Here is a 16,977-nt window from a genome sequence, read left to right as displayed (position 1 = left end):
TTTCAGTCATGATTTACACTTTTAGTTAGCTTCTTTCCGTTTGTCCGTCTGCTCTCTGTTTCTAGCTCACCTGCATTTGTTCACTGTTTCAATATACGGAATAACATCCATGTTTCGCTTTGACCCCAGTCAGATCCGCTGATATTCAGTTACGAATATTAGCATATTGATTGCCTTGGGTTTTCTCACCATTTCAAGATATTGTTTTGATTTTACGACAGTTCTTTGTTTGACAACCTGCTCCCTACATTATCTGTTTATAAAATGTTCAAGCCATATCTGTCAGCGTTGTTTATTTTGGCCTGCCGATGTCCCACGATGTTTTTAAAACTAATTCCTTGCTGATTGTCCTTATTTAATATAAGATGAAGCTTTAATCAGTCACCGTCATATATTATTGATCATAGAAACTAGAGCTTTCACTCTAAAAACCACCTGCAATGGTGAAGATTTCAGAGTGATGAATAAATGCAAATGGCTGAAACCAAAATGTGCCTTGAAAGCCATAATAAATATACTTATGAACTGAAATTAACATATCACAGTGGGAGTCAAAACTACAAAGGCATCCATCCTCGCAAAAGCCTCGGATAGAACATATAATTTAAGGGCTTGATGCATTTATGTGCTTTGGGATTTTGTGTTTAGCTTGTTGTTGGTTGTCATTTAAATGCAAAGGCAATGCGGCTTGTATGTAAAGCTTAGAGGTGCAGGGGATTTGTGCAGTCATTATTGTTGTTTACACCCTCCTTGCTAAGTAAATGCACATTCTTTTTTGTTTTGTTTTTTCTTTTTTAATCTGCTCTTAGTCATCATAGTCATCACCGTCGTCATAGCTTGATTTGACTGCTCGATTCTGTGATTTAGTCTGGTCAGGGTTCGCTGAGTTTTTAGCAGCTACTTGTCAAATTAATTGGTCGACTGGTACTTCAAGATTTTGATGCAACATAAATGACTCATAACAGCTGGTTTGCCAAGTTGCTTAACAAGCAGGCTGGGTATCTGCTTGAAAAACTAAATTATTAAAATTAAATAATTAAAAATAGACACACTGTCTCTCCTTTTTTTTGGTGTTTGTGCACTCTTGCGCTGTCCTTCTTCTCGTGCAGAAACTAGTTCAGGCCATGCGTTTTCAGTACTCGAGTTGTAAAAAAACATCAGGGGGGATGGTGGATTTTATCATATGGGGACAGATCATTTGTGCTGATTATAAATAATATAATATATTACAAATAATAGCACTGACCAAAACGCCTGCAGAAATACTGCAGGAATGACATAGCAGCAGTTAAATGCAGCCTTCTGTAAGCTTTAAATATCCACTGGGCTTACATCAAATACATCAAAACACAACAATAAAAAACACTTTTCTGAACTTATCAATATGACTCTGTCCTTCACAGGATAAGTAAAATGGATCACTGCAAAAACTTAAAATAAGAATATTTGTCCTATTTCTAGTTAAAATGTCTCATTTTAGTAAAAAAATCTTATTACACTTAAAACAAGACTCATCACTGGAAAAAACAACAATTTTCACCTGTTTCAAGTAGATTTTCACTTGGAACAAGATTTTTTTGCTTTTAATCAGAAGATAAATCTTGTCCCACTGGCAGATTTTTCTACTTATTTCAAGTGAAAAATGACTTGAAACAGGTGAAAATTGTCAAATAATTTATTTTTCTGGTGTTATTTTTCTGGTGATGACTCTAAATGTTGAAATAGCAGTAAAACCACATTCATTGATGAAATGACATAAGGGATGGAAAGGGGGAATGGCAGTTTTACAGGGGGGATGATTTTGACCGTATTTATTTCAGGGGGGATGATTTTGACCGTATTTATTTCAGGGGGGGATGATTTTGAGCGTTTTTATTTCAGGGGGGATGCCATCCCCCCTCATCCCCCCTCAACTCCAGTACTGTACGTTTTCATCTACCGTCTCTGTGTTTCCAACTTTCTGCTCCACTCACCCCCCCGATCGATTTCTCCACTTGAATCCTGTCTCTCATGGCTTCACCTCTGAAGGGATCCACGTCTCTCTTGGGCTCCAACAGCTTGTTAGCCTAAATTCAGTGCAGCGCCTCTTCCATAAAAACACCCAGTGCCTCTCAGTAGCACAAAACAAAAACAAGGATGCATGCTGTACTTCTCAAAATGAGACAGATGGATGTCTTAATGTGATGTGTGCACATCTGTTCAGATCAAACACACACACAGATGGACAAGAGGATCCATAAAGGAAGTTCACTATGCATAAATGAAAAGTGGATGTGGCTCCTTCTGTTGTGGAAAAATAAGTTTACACGGTGATGAAAAATGACACGTTAATCTTTACTAACTCAAACGCACACCCCTGTGCTCTGCTTCATAAACCGTGATATATTTTACAAGAAGTCACAAGAGACGCTGAAGTGCTGACAGTGATCTAAAGTGCTCTGCAGAAATCCTTTGTTACAGCTGGCTGTGCGTGTGTTTGCCTTCGCAGGGGAAGTCGTACGTGTTTGACCAGGTCTTCCCCACCAACACCACGCAGGAGCAAGTCTACAGCGCCTGTGCCAAACAGATTGTCAAAGGTGAGTTGTGCAAACTGTTTGCCTCTTCTGTACAAGATAAAGGAGGGACACATGCCGCGCATGACAAAGACAAGAGGCCGCATTAGCATATCCAACATTATCATAGTGTCCATGCAGACTTTGTCAGTTAAGCTCACCCACTGACGAGTGCAGCGGCACAAGCAGCTCCTGCAGGCAATTTATCTGCATGATACAATCTATTTGAATGGATATGGTTTCCAGGTGATATGGATGTGTGTGTGTGTGTGTGTGTGTGTGTGTGTGTGTGTGTGTGTGTGTGTGTGTGTGTGTGTGTGTGTGTGTGTGTGTGTGTGTGTGTGTGTGTGTGTGTGTGTGTGTGTTTCTCTTGTAAAGACAGGTTGTGTGGCCTATAGGGATTAACACCCTACACAAGGTGTTCATAAAGTAATTACCAGGCCTCATGAAACACTACAGAGCTTTAACTCTCACTCGTGCGGTTACATCAGGGGTCGGCAACCCGCGGCTCTAGAGCCGCATGCAGCTCTTTAGCGCCGCCCTTCCTTTTTCCTTTCCTTTTTAATCTCGACATTCCGACTTTTTTCTCAACATTTCGAATTTTTTCTCGACATTTCAACTTTTTTCTCAAGATTGTACTTCAACATTAATCTTGACATTTCGACTTTTCTCTCAAAATTTCGAAATTTTTCTCGACATTTCGACTTTTTTCGCGACATTTTGACTATTTCCTTGACATTTCGACTTTTTTCCCGAAATCTTGACTTTTTTCTCAACATTTCAACATTTTTCTTGACATTTCGACTTTTTTCTCAACATTTCGACTTTTTTCTCGAAATTTCAACTTTTTTCTCAAGATTGTACTTCAATATTAATCTTGACATTTGGACTTTTCTCGCAAAATTTTGACATTTTTCTCGACATTTCGACTTTTTTCTTGACATTTTGACTTTTTTCTCGAGAATTTCAACATTTTTCTCGAAGTGCATAATGAAAAAAAAAATCTTCCCCCAGTTATAACTAATATAGAAACATGAAGCATGTGTTGCCTTCATTCTAAGGCTTATACAAGACCCCGGGGTTACATGCACATCTACATCAAGCTATGGGCAAAAATCTAGATAAGGTTTAAACTGGAGTGTCCCAGAAATCCAAGTATACATGCGCGAGAAGACAATCGATTATTGAGTGAGATGCTAGGTGGCGCCACATGCACTTTTGCGTTGGCGTTCTTCCGGTTAGTTCTAGTTGTTCGTCTTCTTCTCCTACCGTGTTGATATTCTTGCTTTCGCGATGTCGTCCCTTCCGGAAGGAGGAGTCCCGGGGCAGTACTAGCTCGGCTAATCGTGGGTTGCATATACATGCCGGAATAACTAAATTATAAATTATCTGGCACTAAAAGCTCAATTTCAAGAGCTTCAGTTCAGTTCGACTACAGCCCGGCTAAGGTGTATACATGGCATTTAAAAATTCAATATCAGTCGGATTAAGGCAACAATTCGCCTTTCTGTTAGTGAGAGTTCAACAACTTGAATATGCCTTTCTTATGAATTAAAATAAATAGATACTTGGATTGCGCATACAGTAAATAAAAGTGTTTTGCTTGTGCTCTAAATAATATCCACTAATTAAAACATCAATATCAGGCCAAGAAGACAGCTTTTCTTATCTTGAATTTTAAAAGGTTTTATAGATACCGGTAGATGAAAAGGGTGTGATATTTAATGGAGCAGGAGACTGGACCTGAGACGGATCAGAGGGTAGGTGTTGCTACGACTAATGATTTGGTATTTGGACTTTTCTCTGGTTGAAAATGTATTAAACTTGACCTCCACAACAGACTGCCGGCTTCAAGAAGCCTGTAGGATGTAAAAGGGCTGTGAGCTTTATTGGATGCATCCAAGGACTTCAGTGCTTGTTAAAGTCAAAACAAAAAGAAAAGACTCAAAAGTGAGTGAATTATGATGCAGCATTTCACCTCAACTATAAATCCTTCTCGTGCTGGCTAGTTATAGTGAGGAAAGAAAAAACTCCTCTTTTAACAGTTGCTGTTTTGAGGAAAGTGTGTGAAAAACAAAAATAAAAACTAAACAATATAGATGGAAAGCTGTCAAAACAACATTTTGAATGTAGTTATATAATAATTGTGCTCACTAATAGTTATCTGCAGTTACTGTTGGAAGGATCTCAAATTGCATTTGCCTATGCCAGGGGTCGGCAACCCGCGGCTCTAGAGCCACATGTGGCTCTTTAGCGCCGCCCTAGTGGGTCCCTGGAGCTTTTTCAAAAATGTTTGACCTTTTTTTTTTTTTTTTTTTTTTTTCCCCCTTTTTCCTTTCCTTTTTAATCTCAACATTTCAAATTTTTTCTCAAAATTTTGACTTTTTTCTCGACATTTCGACTTTTTTCTCGACATTTGGACTTTTCTCTCAACATTTGGACTTTTTTATCGAAATTGTACTTCAACATTAATCTTGACATTTCGACTTTTTTCTCGACATTTCGACTTTTTTCTCGAAGTGCATAATGAAAAAAAAAATCTTCCCCCCGTTATAACTAATATGTCTTCCTTTCTAAGGCTTATACGAGACTTTTCATTTTTTGCGGCTCCAGACAAATTAGTTTTTTGTGTTTTTGGTCCAATATGGCTCTTTCAACATTTTGGGTTGCCGACCCCTGGCCTATGCAATACGACTTAACTATTAATTGTGCACACCGTGTGGCCCTAGATCTAATAAAACTAGTAACCCCGAGCCCTTAGGCTTGTCTATTTTTCGCCCCTCACCTGCTGCATGAAATAGATTGAATATGCTGGTGAGACTTAGTGAAGGTAAGATTACCATTTTGGCCGAGGAGGAGAGATGAATTATAACATGGACTGCAGCACAAGGTTGGAAAAATTCAAGGTAGGCATTTAACAAAATGAAAATGTGAGAACTGACTTGAGTCACGAAGTGTCAGAGAGAGCAGGCAAGGCCAAGGGGAAAGAAAAACTCTCATTTATGGTCTCGGTGGGTGTCTGCTTCTCCATTTTTTTGCTCTCTCATCTCTTTGCAGCTTTTCTGTCTTTCTCTGGCTCTTTACCTTTGCCGTTCCGTCTATTGTTTTAGCAACATGCCACATTTCCCTGCTTTATTCTTAGATTTTTTCTATGCGTCACGCTCTGTTCTGGTCTCACTTTGACCAGTGTGGAAACAGAAGAAGACGTGCTGCTGAGCAGTGAGAATACAGGGAGGAGAGGAGGGAGGAACAGGGTTCTGCTTGATTTCAGCAGAGAGACTTTCTCATTATTCTGTGGTCTTCTCATCCTCAGTAGCCGGCCTTTTCAGGGTGATATGCTTCACTTTACCCACGTTTGACTTTTACTGCAGGGGTTTAGAGCCCTGTGTCAGCATTATGACGTTCAACAATGTGGTTCTTTATTAGTTCAGCAGGTGGAGGGGTGTTTTAAAACAAAAAAAAATGTGGCTCAAAATGAATGGAGAGAGCAATATATCTGTACCTGCATGCCCCCACTCAATACCTCCTGGAGATGCTTATAGCGTCATGTACTTGTTGTTTATTGTGTGCAGCCACAGAGGCTGTTCAACACCTAGCACGGCTTAAATATCCGTGCGCACAGTTTTTATGAGGCTCAGTTTGGAACAAAGGTCAAAGACATCTGTTTTTCTCTGGACATTTACTGCCTTCTTGTTTATACACCTGCCTGACTAAAATTGCTAATTTGTACACATTAAGGTCCAATCTCAATACTCCCCCTACTTTTCTTCACTCGCCCTTCTTTTCTTCCCTACCCCCTAAAAAAGAAGGGGGAGATTTTAGGACACTTGAAATTAGTGATGCACCGAAATGAAAATTTGTGTCCGAAACCGAAACCGAAAATAATAATAAACACTTGGCCGAATACCGAACAATACCGAACATGGTTCTTCGCAGTTTTTCATTTATTTTGCCAATTTTTTCACCATTGCATAAATCAAATAAATTTGATTTAGGCATGCTTTTAAAAGAAAAAAATCTTTTACAAAATTACAAGGTAGAAAACATTTATTGAACATAAAAAACTGAACATTTTTTAATTTCCCAGCATTTCTTAAATATTCCAGCAGACATTATACCAGCAAAGAACAATAACTTAAAATGAATAAATTAGCAAAATAAATTTTTTGGCCATCTTTGAGCTTACGTTAGGCTTAACTGACTGAACATTGTAACATAGGCCTTAAAAAAATAAAAATGCATTAAAGCGCTCAGGGTTTTTTATCATTTCAAATGATAAATCAAACTTGTAGTGCTGAAAGACTTTGCAGATGTGCCCCCTCTAGATATTTGAGCAGAACATTCATTGCAAACAGCCATTCTTGTTTTATTCTTTGCCACTCTAAAATACTTCCACACTGCTGACATGTTTGCACCGCACCACTTCACTCCACGCTCTTCGCTGTTTGATTTCGTCATCTAAACGCACCTGTAATAGATTGATTTATGTTGTTTTGGTTCCACCTGCTGGTGCATGTTAGGTAAAATTCTTATGTGGTTAGTTTTTGGTTGGCCAACGATTTATGTGCAACAGTTACGGAGCGGCCAGTCTATTTCCTTATATTACAACGTCGTTATTAATTGTTCGGTTTTTTTCCCACTTATTCCACCGAACACCGAAAGTGTTTTTTTGCCATTTTCGGCCGAACAATTTCGGTTACCGAACAATCGGTGCATCACTACTTGAAATCTAGGGCACTTGGCCCAGGTGCCTGTCCCAATTCTCCCCCTACCCCTCGTTTTCATCCCTACCCTAATCAGGAAGCTAACAGCCAAAAGCTGTTTTAATTTCAGCTGTAGTGCTGTTAATATGCCACTTTATTAAGTTTTAATATTTTTTCAGGCGTAAAAGTAACCGTTAAGATCCCCAACCTGGGCTCAGTTTATCCAAATAACGCCCGTTAAGAAATTTGCTCCGAAGATTTCGGGATTTCTGCCTGACTGCCGGCTCCGGAGCTGATTTATGGTTCCGCGTTAAATCGACGCAGAGCCTACGGCGTAGGGTACGGCGTACGGCGCGCGTCGCCGCGTAACCTACGCCGTAGACTCTGCGCCGATTTAACGCGGAGCCATAAAACAGCTCCGCTATCTTCACTTCAGCTTTATCGCTGTGTTTATATTTATTTATAGGTTACGTAGCTTACGGCGTAGCTTGCGTAGCTTACGCCCTAACCTAACAGCCTTTATTCCAGCGCGATCTTCACGAACAACGGACAAAAAAGGGATTATGTACATTCACTGAGTGAATATTATGAAAGTAAAATATATATTTCTCGCTAGAAATGTAATCAAAACGCATTTTTATGCAGAAACTAACTCAAAATATTGATTTTATTCACAAAAAAATAAGAAAATGTCTGCCATGTTTTTTTTTTGGATTCAGTCCGCAAATGACGACGAAAAGCATTCTGGGAAATTTTTATACCCCCTCGCTCGCGAAGTCAGCATGTGAAATCCCTCGATGTGAAGGGGCTATTTTCAGCCCCTAGCCCTCGATATCCCCACTCCCCCTAGGTGAAAAGAGGAATATGGACACCACTACCCTCATGGGAACGTGCAAAATTTAGGGGTAGTGAATAAAAACGAGGGCGAGGGGGAGAATTGGGACGGGGCCTAAATGTCAGTTTTAATTTCCTCTTTTTCTCTCTTTTTCCTCTTTAGCCTTTTTTTCCTTTAATGTACTTATCTTCTTCTTCTTAATCTAAGATGTACTGGGTGGATACAATGGGACTATCTTCGCCTACGGGCAGACCGCCTCGGGGAAAACCCACACCATGGAGGTAAAGCTAAATTTCTCATAATCGAGACTTTCTGTCATTGCACGCATGCACACAGCCGCACGGCTGCACATTTTTCCCTCTCTTCCTCTACCTGTCATGACAGTAGATCCACCTCCATCACAGCCATTGCTGCTTATCTCTCAATCCCAGGCTTGCGTGGGAACTCACTTCCTTTTCAACTGTGTTTGGGAAACATCCCTGCTCCTTTTCAAGTCAAAATCCTTCTCTGTCCCCTCTCCTTCAATAATATCTCTACGTTTAATTTGTCCGAGGGTCTGCAGTTACCCTGCTCATCCTTTTGCTCCTATCTCTTGTAATTCTACCTACAGGGCAACCTTCATGATCCCCAGGGAATGGGAATCATACCTCGGATCGCTGAGGACATATTTGAACATATATTTGCCATGGATGAAAACCTTGAATTCCATATAAAGGTTTGTGTGGGTTTCTGTCGTGGCTGTTTATGTGTGTATTTGCACCATTGTGCAGTCAACACACACACAGAAAGAAGGGTGTGCTCATTTTGCTCTCTCTCTCTCCCTCCATTACATATTCAGTGAGAATTTTGATTGAACTACTAATGTAATCCAACCAAGTATCAATAATTCACCTTATTGAAACCATTATTATTCTACTGTATTTTCTCTTTTCTCATAATAGAGGATAATAATAATACCTCACTGGCAGGCGGAGAGATTACCTCAAAATCATTTGGCATTTCATATTTGTACTAGCAGATATCAGCATTCCTCTTATCAATCATCTGTCTCCATGGCAAAAAGGGGAAAAAATACATTGTTTTTTTGTTCTTTTTGTGTGTGTTGTTTTGCTGCAGGTCTCTTACTTTGAGATCTACATGGATAAAATCCGGGACCTGCTGGATGGTATGTTTATGCTCAGAAGCTGTGAAAAACACAATTTACATTTGAATATAATATATGCAGTCTGCAGCGGCGGTTCAGTGCTTGGAACCCCATAGTAGCTGGTGCAATCTCAGAAATTCAGTCAAATGACAATTTCCTGCATGTTATACATGCTGAATAGCTGGCATATTTCATATGTTGTCTCTGAACATTTCCAACAGATGTGAGGGAAATAACACTCCAAGTAGCACTTGCAACTGCATTTGAGGTTACACAGTTTCATGTAGGAACTAATGGACTTGGAGACGTATGATGTTACCACACAGCAGCAGATAGGAATGAAGTGTAAGGGATTCTGCACAATTTCAAACCCAGAACACGTTGTCTCATGCAATATTTATCTTCTCAGTATCCCGTAGCTGGCCATCCTGTGAGTACATTGTTAAAAAAAACAACACAAAAAAACTACTTAAGTATACATTAGGGCTGGGGAAGCAGCAAGTATTGGCAGCTAATGATGCTGTAAGGACCAATCATTGGTCCAAACAGATCCAGGGAGGAAACAGAGACGGATGAAATCGGTTTTATTTTTTCCCACATTCCGTTTTTATTTGTTCCATTTTCGGTCTATTTTGGTTTTTAATATTTGAGCATTTGATTTTTAGCATTTTTTGCAAATGTAACCCCAAGACAGTATGTAAAGTAATGAAATATAGACAATGTATGCAATTATAACCTAACACTTTAATGTTTTCATACCTTTAAACATATTTAAAGGCAAAAACATGGCACCAGTTATTCTCGTGTCCAACAAAACATTCCTTTTTTGGGGATAAACAAAAAAATAACCAAAAGTTGTAATGTAATGATGAAAAAAAAAATACATAAAAAAACAAAAAAAAACAACCAAAAAATCGATCTTTAGACATATGAATCGATTTTTAGGAATTAATATGAGAATCGATTTAGAATTGGGAAATCGATTTTTTCAACACAGGCCTAGTATACATGTCTGCGTGTGTGGATTAGGTGAAGTTTTGTTTCAAATCTCATCAAATGTAACTCCATCCAGATATCCCTTTCCCTGCCTTTATGGGCATTTGTTCCAAAACTGGAAACTCATTCAATCTTGAGCAAATCGAAGCACAATATTTATCAGGGTCACATTTTTGTTTGCATAAAAAAAAATCAAGCAACCTTAAGCTTTGACTTGGTTGTAGGCTATTTATCTGCTGCAGACTGTAAAGCTTTTTTTTTTATTCAAATGTCTTTTACCTGTTCAATTTTTTTTCATTATATTCAAAAAGGCTGCAGTTACACAGGCTTGCTCTTATCACAAAGAAATATAACCAGTGTAGAATGATGGAGAGGCCTGGATAGAGAGCCGCACACATCTTCCCTGTGATTACATCTCTAATAGAACCAGGGACATTGGTAAAAAACCCATCTGTATGCAGGAGAGTTCATAGAGGCTGAGGAACAGTTAAGCTTCGAACAGCAAAAGCATCAACAACAAACGAGATGAATCAGAGCAGCAAAGAGAACAAGACCTGAGGGAGGATTTTGTGGGATAAAAAATTACTGTAGGGTTATAAAAAACACACACACATGCATGGATTCTCCAAGGGAAAAAACAACCTCTGTAGTTCTTTGAAATTTAATTAACATCGACACGATAGGACTGTCAAATGAGAATGACTAATGCAGGAATTTGAGCCAAGATTTGTCTTTGCCAAAAATGTTTATTTTGTTTATTGACATAAGTACAAGCATGAGCTTAAAGTTTCAGCCACTTCAGTGAAATAAGAAAGCATTAATCGATCTTCCAATGTTTGTTCACGCTGCATAAATGAAGGCTCACTCATTAATATGTAGAACATCGTCAGCTCACGTCACGGTGGTTTTGAGTCGTAGAGATGCTTGTTTGTAAATCCACACAGAAATAAACACACACTCAAATGTAAGTAAAACTGTGTACTCTTTCCTTATTTCCCTTTGTGTCATCATAGTAACAAAAACCAATCTGTCAGTGCATGAAGACAAGCACAGAGTTCCTTACGTGAAGGTGAGTTATCTTCAGACATAATTCATTTTGACAATATATCAATATATATATATATATATATTTATATATATATATATATATATATATATATATATATATATATATATATATATATATACCATATTTTCCGCACTATAAGACGCACCTTCAATGAATTACGCATTTTTAAACTTTTTTCCATATATAAGGCGCACCGCATTATAAGGCACTAAATATATGGTAAAATACCGTACTATAGTGGCTGGGGTTGAGTTACGTATCTACCTGATGGAGCTGTGCTACAGGAAATGCTACAAAATCCTACAGCAAATGCAAAAAAAAAAAAACAAGAAGAAAAGTACCGTATGTCAAACTTTATTAACAAAATAAAAATCAGCTTTGCTCCGTCTCGTCAAAGTCTCCATTATGCGAGTCAGCGTCGCTGCTGTTGTCTTGAACGTCTGTGACGATTCCTGACGTTTTTAGCGCCATTACTTCGGCGACACCAACTACATTACCCACAATCCCCCTGACTACAGTAACAGAAATTACCGTAATGATCATATATAAGGCGCACTGCCCGTTTTTGAGAAAATTAAAGGCTTTTAGGTGCACCTTATAGTGCGGAAAATAGGGTATATATATATATATATATATATATATATATATATATATATATATATAATATTGCTTTCGTATTAATCATGTCAGTTTTGGTCCACCATACAATAGCACTTCCACTTGACACTGCTGTTCCAGATTGTTATGGATATTTAGTTAAATGATAATGATAATAAAGATAAGCATTGATCCAGGAAAATGTTGCAAGGTTTGCATCATTCCTTTCCATTTTCCATTTGCTTTTCATGAGGATGGTGAAGTGCTGCACCATTTTTTAAATCTTTAAATCTTTTTTTTATGCCTGAGACCTGCTTTTGTAAATCATATCACTGTACCTTTAAGGACACTTCACATATATTTTCATCATATTTCAACAGCAAGATTAGCAGTTTGATCCTCTGTGTTGGGCCTCCCGAGATAAAGTCTAATGGGTTTTAGTTTTGTCGCTTGTTGCCCTGAAATGCAGTGTGCTGTAAAATATACTTTCTCACTTTCTGATCCGGATGAGAAGACTGGCATTACTTCATATATAATATGTGTGAGCTGGAAGCAGTAATCAGTGGGGTATTGGCTCAGCCCAGCTAAGCAATACCTCTAGTCAATTATAAGAAAATCCTCCAATCAGCATGTGAAACTCCTGAGACTAAATTACTGTATGCCATTTTACAGTATTAAGATTTTGTAAATTGCTGTGCCCACTGAAAGTGTCAGTATTATTTTTGATAATCAACCGTTGGATGGGGAGGATATAGATTAGGGGTCGGCAACCCAAAAGGTTGAAAGAGCCATATTGGACCAAAAACACAAAAAACAAATATGTCTGGAGCCGCAAAAAAGGAAAAGTCTTGTATAAGCCTTAGAATGAAGGCAACACATGCTGCATGTGTCTATATTAGTTATAACTGGGGAAATGTTTTTTTTTTCATTGTGCATTTCGAGAAAAAAGTTGAAATGTCGAGAGAAAAAAGTCAAAATGTCAAGAAAAAAGTCAAAATTTCGAGAAAAAAGTTGAAATGTTGAGAACATAGTCGAAATGTGGAGGAAATAGTCAAAATTTCGTGAAAAAAGTCAAAATGTTGAGAAAAAAGTCAAAATGTCGAGCGAAAAATCCAAATTTCGAGAAAAAAGTCGAGATTAATGTTGAAGTACAATCTCGAGAAAAAAGTTGAAATGTCAAGATTAAAAAGGAAAGGAAAAAGAAAGAAAAAAAGGAAAAAAAGAAGAAAAAAAGGAAGAAAAGAAGAAAAAAAAGGAAAAAAAAGAGAAAAAAGGAAAATAAGAGAAAAAGGAGAGAAAAAAGGAAAAAAAGGAAGAAAAAAGGAAAAAAGAAAAAAAGAAAAAAAAAAGGTCAAACATTTTTGAAAAATCTCCAGGGAGCCAGTAGGGCGGCGCTAAAGAGCCGCATGCAGCTCTAGAGCCGCAGGTTACTGACCCCTGATATAGATCATTTTCAGACTTTAGATCTTTCTACATGTAGGTCTGATCTATCAGACTAAGGGGATATATTATGGTTTGTCAAAGGTTTACTAAAATTCTGAATATTTTAGTGACACGTCTGTTTCATGCTTTGGTTTTTATCTTTTCATACGTCCCCTTTAAGTGCCGTTTGACACAGTTCTTCTAGCTTATCATTATGTTGGTCATTGCCTTAAAATAATAATACACTATGGAGAGCATTATCAATCTTCTCACTTAAACTTGCCAGCTTTGATTGACTTAAATTGCAAACTTTAATTTTGTACTGAAACAAATACGCCATCAGCAAGCTTCACATGTTTCCTCTTTAACATTTCAGAGGGTGCTAATTTGAAGTAAAGGAACCCTAAAGCTTTAAATAATGTTTGGTTGTTGTTATGGCTCTGAATTTGGAGAAACATAATTATGTGTACATTTTAAGACATGACTGATAATAGCTAAGCATAGAGTTGCCTTTAATCATGCGTAGAAGCCAATTATATATGGATGGGTGGATTGCACATGTCTTTTTTTTTTTTTTACATTATATGTTAATGTGTGCACACATTTGTTTCAATAAGGGCTGCACTGAACGATTTGTCACGAGCCCCGAGGAAGTGATGGATGTGATAGATGAGGGGAAGGCCAACCGGCACGTCGCCGTCACCAGTGAGTCACACCATTGATCTTCCTGATGTTCTGACTCTCGCACTGTCAGACACTTCACCTCAGATGTTTTTCACAGCTTTAAAATAAGGTGTGAGAGGAAGAATGAATGGTGACGTACAAAGAGAGGGTTTTTTTGTCTATATGTGCATGGGAACAGTGAACTGAATGAAATTTTGAATAAAGACTCCCTTGTTTGCCTTTTCTCCCTTCCTCATCTTCATTTCCAGACATGAATGAGCATAGTTCCCGTAGTCACAGCATCTTTCTGATAAACATCAAACAAGAGAACGTGGAGACGGAGCAGAAGCTGAGCGGGAAGCTGTACCTGGTCGACCTCGCCGGCAGTGAAAAGGTGGGTTGAATGGAAAGATGGGAATTGTCAGTATTTCAAATTTAGGATGTTTGATTTTGTTCAGGCTTTTAACTTCTTCAGCTAGATGTTTTTTTCTGAGAAATTCTTGTTTTGAGGAATCAGAGAAGCAGATAAACACTGCTTTGGAGTCTTAAACCTCACTCTTGCAGTACGTTCAGGCTTCCACTTCATACACCAAAGCACTAGAGTTTTATTCTGAATTTCTATTGAATTCTGTGAAAAAATCAATTATATAGACAGAAGAGTCTCTGTTTGCGGGTGATTTAATCTGCCACTGATGCAATATGAGGATTAGTGTTTGTGTGTTCTGAGGCATTTAGTTTGTTTGATTATGCCAAAAATAAATATATGGAGTCAGGAGCAGTGAAGTTCTGTTAAAACATATTTCAGCTGAGAAAAACCATGTGCAATTTGAGTTAACCCCATCCATCTGTAGAACAATCTGTTTTCAGGAAAGTGGTCATACTTTAGACTGCACTTGTGACATATATATAAAATAAGTTCCTGGGGGTAATTATTGATGATAAACTTAGCTGGAAATCACACATAAATAGTGTAAAATCAAGAATGTCTAAAACCATAGCAATATTAAATAAAACAAATTATTTTTTCCGTCAAAGAGCACAGTTTTTGATGTATAACTCACTCATTGTTCCATATATGACTTATTGTGTGGAGGTATGGGGTAACACCTATAAAACATTTACAAACCCTATTTTCCTGTTACAGAAAAGAGCGTTAAGGATAATTAATAGATCTGACTATTATAAACCAACAAATAATCTTTTTATTAAATATAATACCTTAAAATTCCATGATATAGTAGAGCAAAAAACTGTTTTAAACTGCCTTTAAAGCCCAGCAGAAACTGCTTCCAAACTACATTCAGGACCTGTTCCAAATAAAAGAAACCTGCTATGATCTGAGGGGGAAACTCATGTTTGAGATGACGACAGCAAGAACTAATATTAAAAAGAGATGTACATCAATTAAGGCTAGAGAAATTTGGAATAGTTGTAATAAAAACCTAAAAATGTGTCGTTCTATCCTCAAGTTAAATAAATTGTTTAAAGAAAATACTGTTAATAAATATAAAACACTATAATTATAAAGTATATTATCAAAAACATTCTAGAATGTGAAACGTCAATTTTATATTTTGTCTTACTTATTTTTGTCTTCTTTATGTATTGTTTGTTTCCATGAAGTAAAAGCTAATGTCTCATATTTTTGCTGATTATAAGATAAAAAGGGTAGGCCCTATAAGCTACGGCTTCAGCCTACACCTTTTCGGCAAAAGAAATGTTGTTTTTTTCTTTCCTTTTCATCTTATTCTGCAAAAAGTGTGTACAAGTCGAAATAAAGATTCATAACATAACATAACATAACATAACATAACATAACATAACATAACATAACATAACATAACATAACATAACATAACATATTACACACATCAGAAAACATGGGTCTTTGCTTCTAGACATCATCTGGAGATGATAACACTTACATCACTACAGCAAAATATGGACTAGACTGTACCAGAGACTGTACCAGAGGGCTACATAGTGTGGATAGATGCTGATGGCTATGCTCCTGAGCTAATAAGTGCTGACGGTGCATCTGTAAGTCATCCCGGTCATCCCTGGCGGATGCTCGGGGGAGTGGATGTTCCAGCAACTCCGTAGGCTTTAATAAAAGATATTAACGACTGGTTTGAACAGGAAACTGATTCAGGCTTGACAGAAGGCTTTCATGGGGCACCTTTCTTCCTACAATTAAGCTTTTCATTATGTTCTGGCAAATAATTATGTCCCCCGACAATTATGGTGCTGTGTGATGTGCCTTTCTTGTTAAAGCTGGATCTTTTGCAGAAATGACTGGATCTCAGTGTTTCTGTCCCTCTCATCATGTATTTTACTTCCCTGTTAAATTTCCATACAAATTCTAAGAGTCAAACAATTTGTATCCAGTTGTGGTTGTGCTCAGATTTAATTCATATCACATATTTTTTCTGTGTTCAAATGAGCTGTTGTTTTTTCTGATAAATATACTGTAACCAATCAATAGCAGATAACGCCGATTGCATGCACCACATTTTGCCAAATCATTATCTGGAAACTGAACCATAAATTTACAGTTACATGTTTGTCTCAGTGAGATCAATAAAAGCCTGGTTTCAACATTCATGATCAGTTAAAGCAGCACTTTGTAACTTTTCCACCTTAATCTAATATTTCCAGAGTCATTGTGATGGTACATCAACTTCCAACCGGTTTAATGAACCTCTGTCATGGTCTGAGGGGTCTGTATCAGCTTCACTGGCACTATGTAACTTTGAGGAGCATGGTAGGAACCCTTCCACACTAAAAAACTACAAATCTTTACGGCTTTGACTGCTTTACGGCATACGTCACTTCCCCCTCCTTCCCGATTCGTAGTCGAGACGAAAGCTGGGCGGGTCGTGGAGCGCAGAAATCATGGCCGAAGCAGCGAAAAAAAACGAAGAAAATAAAAGTTTTATCGGAGGAGGCGAAAAAAGAAAGCGGGAGAGTAACAAGCTAAATGCCTGGACAAGAAT

At 37.8% G+C, this 16,977-nt stretch overlaps 1 protein-coding gene across 2 annotated transcripts in view; it reads left to right on the top strand.

The window, feature by feature from the left end:
- Window positions 1-16,977, top strand: part of kif5ab (kinesin family member 5A, b) — a 135,333-nt gene that overhangs the window by 37,349 nt on the left and 81,007 nt on the right. For both annotated transcript variants that reach the window (XM_061726710.1, XM_061726709.1), the window contains exons 2-8: window positions 2,489-2,576; window positions 8,298-8,371; window positions 8,701-8,805; window positions 9,207-9,255; window positions 11,244-11,299; window positions 13,936-14,023; window positions 14,251-14,375. In XM_061726710.1, coding sequence (XP_061582694.1) covers window positions 2,489-2,576; window positions 8,298-8,371; window positions 8,701-8,805; window positions 9,207-9,255; window positions 11,244-11,299; window positions 13,936-14,023; window positions 14,251-14,375 — 585 coding nt within the window. The remainder of the gene's footprint in view (window positions 1-2,488; window positions 2,577-8,297; window positions 8,372-8,700; window positions 8,806-9,206; window positions 9,256-11,243; window positions 11,300-13,935; window positions 14,024-14,250; window positions 14,376-16,977) is intronic.

Source organism: Cololabis saira, chromosome 8 (genome assembly GCF_033807715.1).
Source record: "Cololabis saira isolate AMF1-May2022 chromosome 8, fColSai1.1, whole genome shotgun sequence".
Classification (NCBI taxonomy): domain Eukaryota; kingdom Metazoa; phylum Chordata; class Actinopteri; order Beloniformes; family Belonidae; genus Cololabis; species Cololabis saira.
The sequence above is the reverse complement of the archived record's forward strand: the minus strand, read 5'-3'. Positions and strand labels throughout refer to the sequence as shown.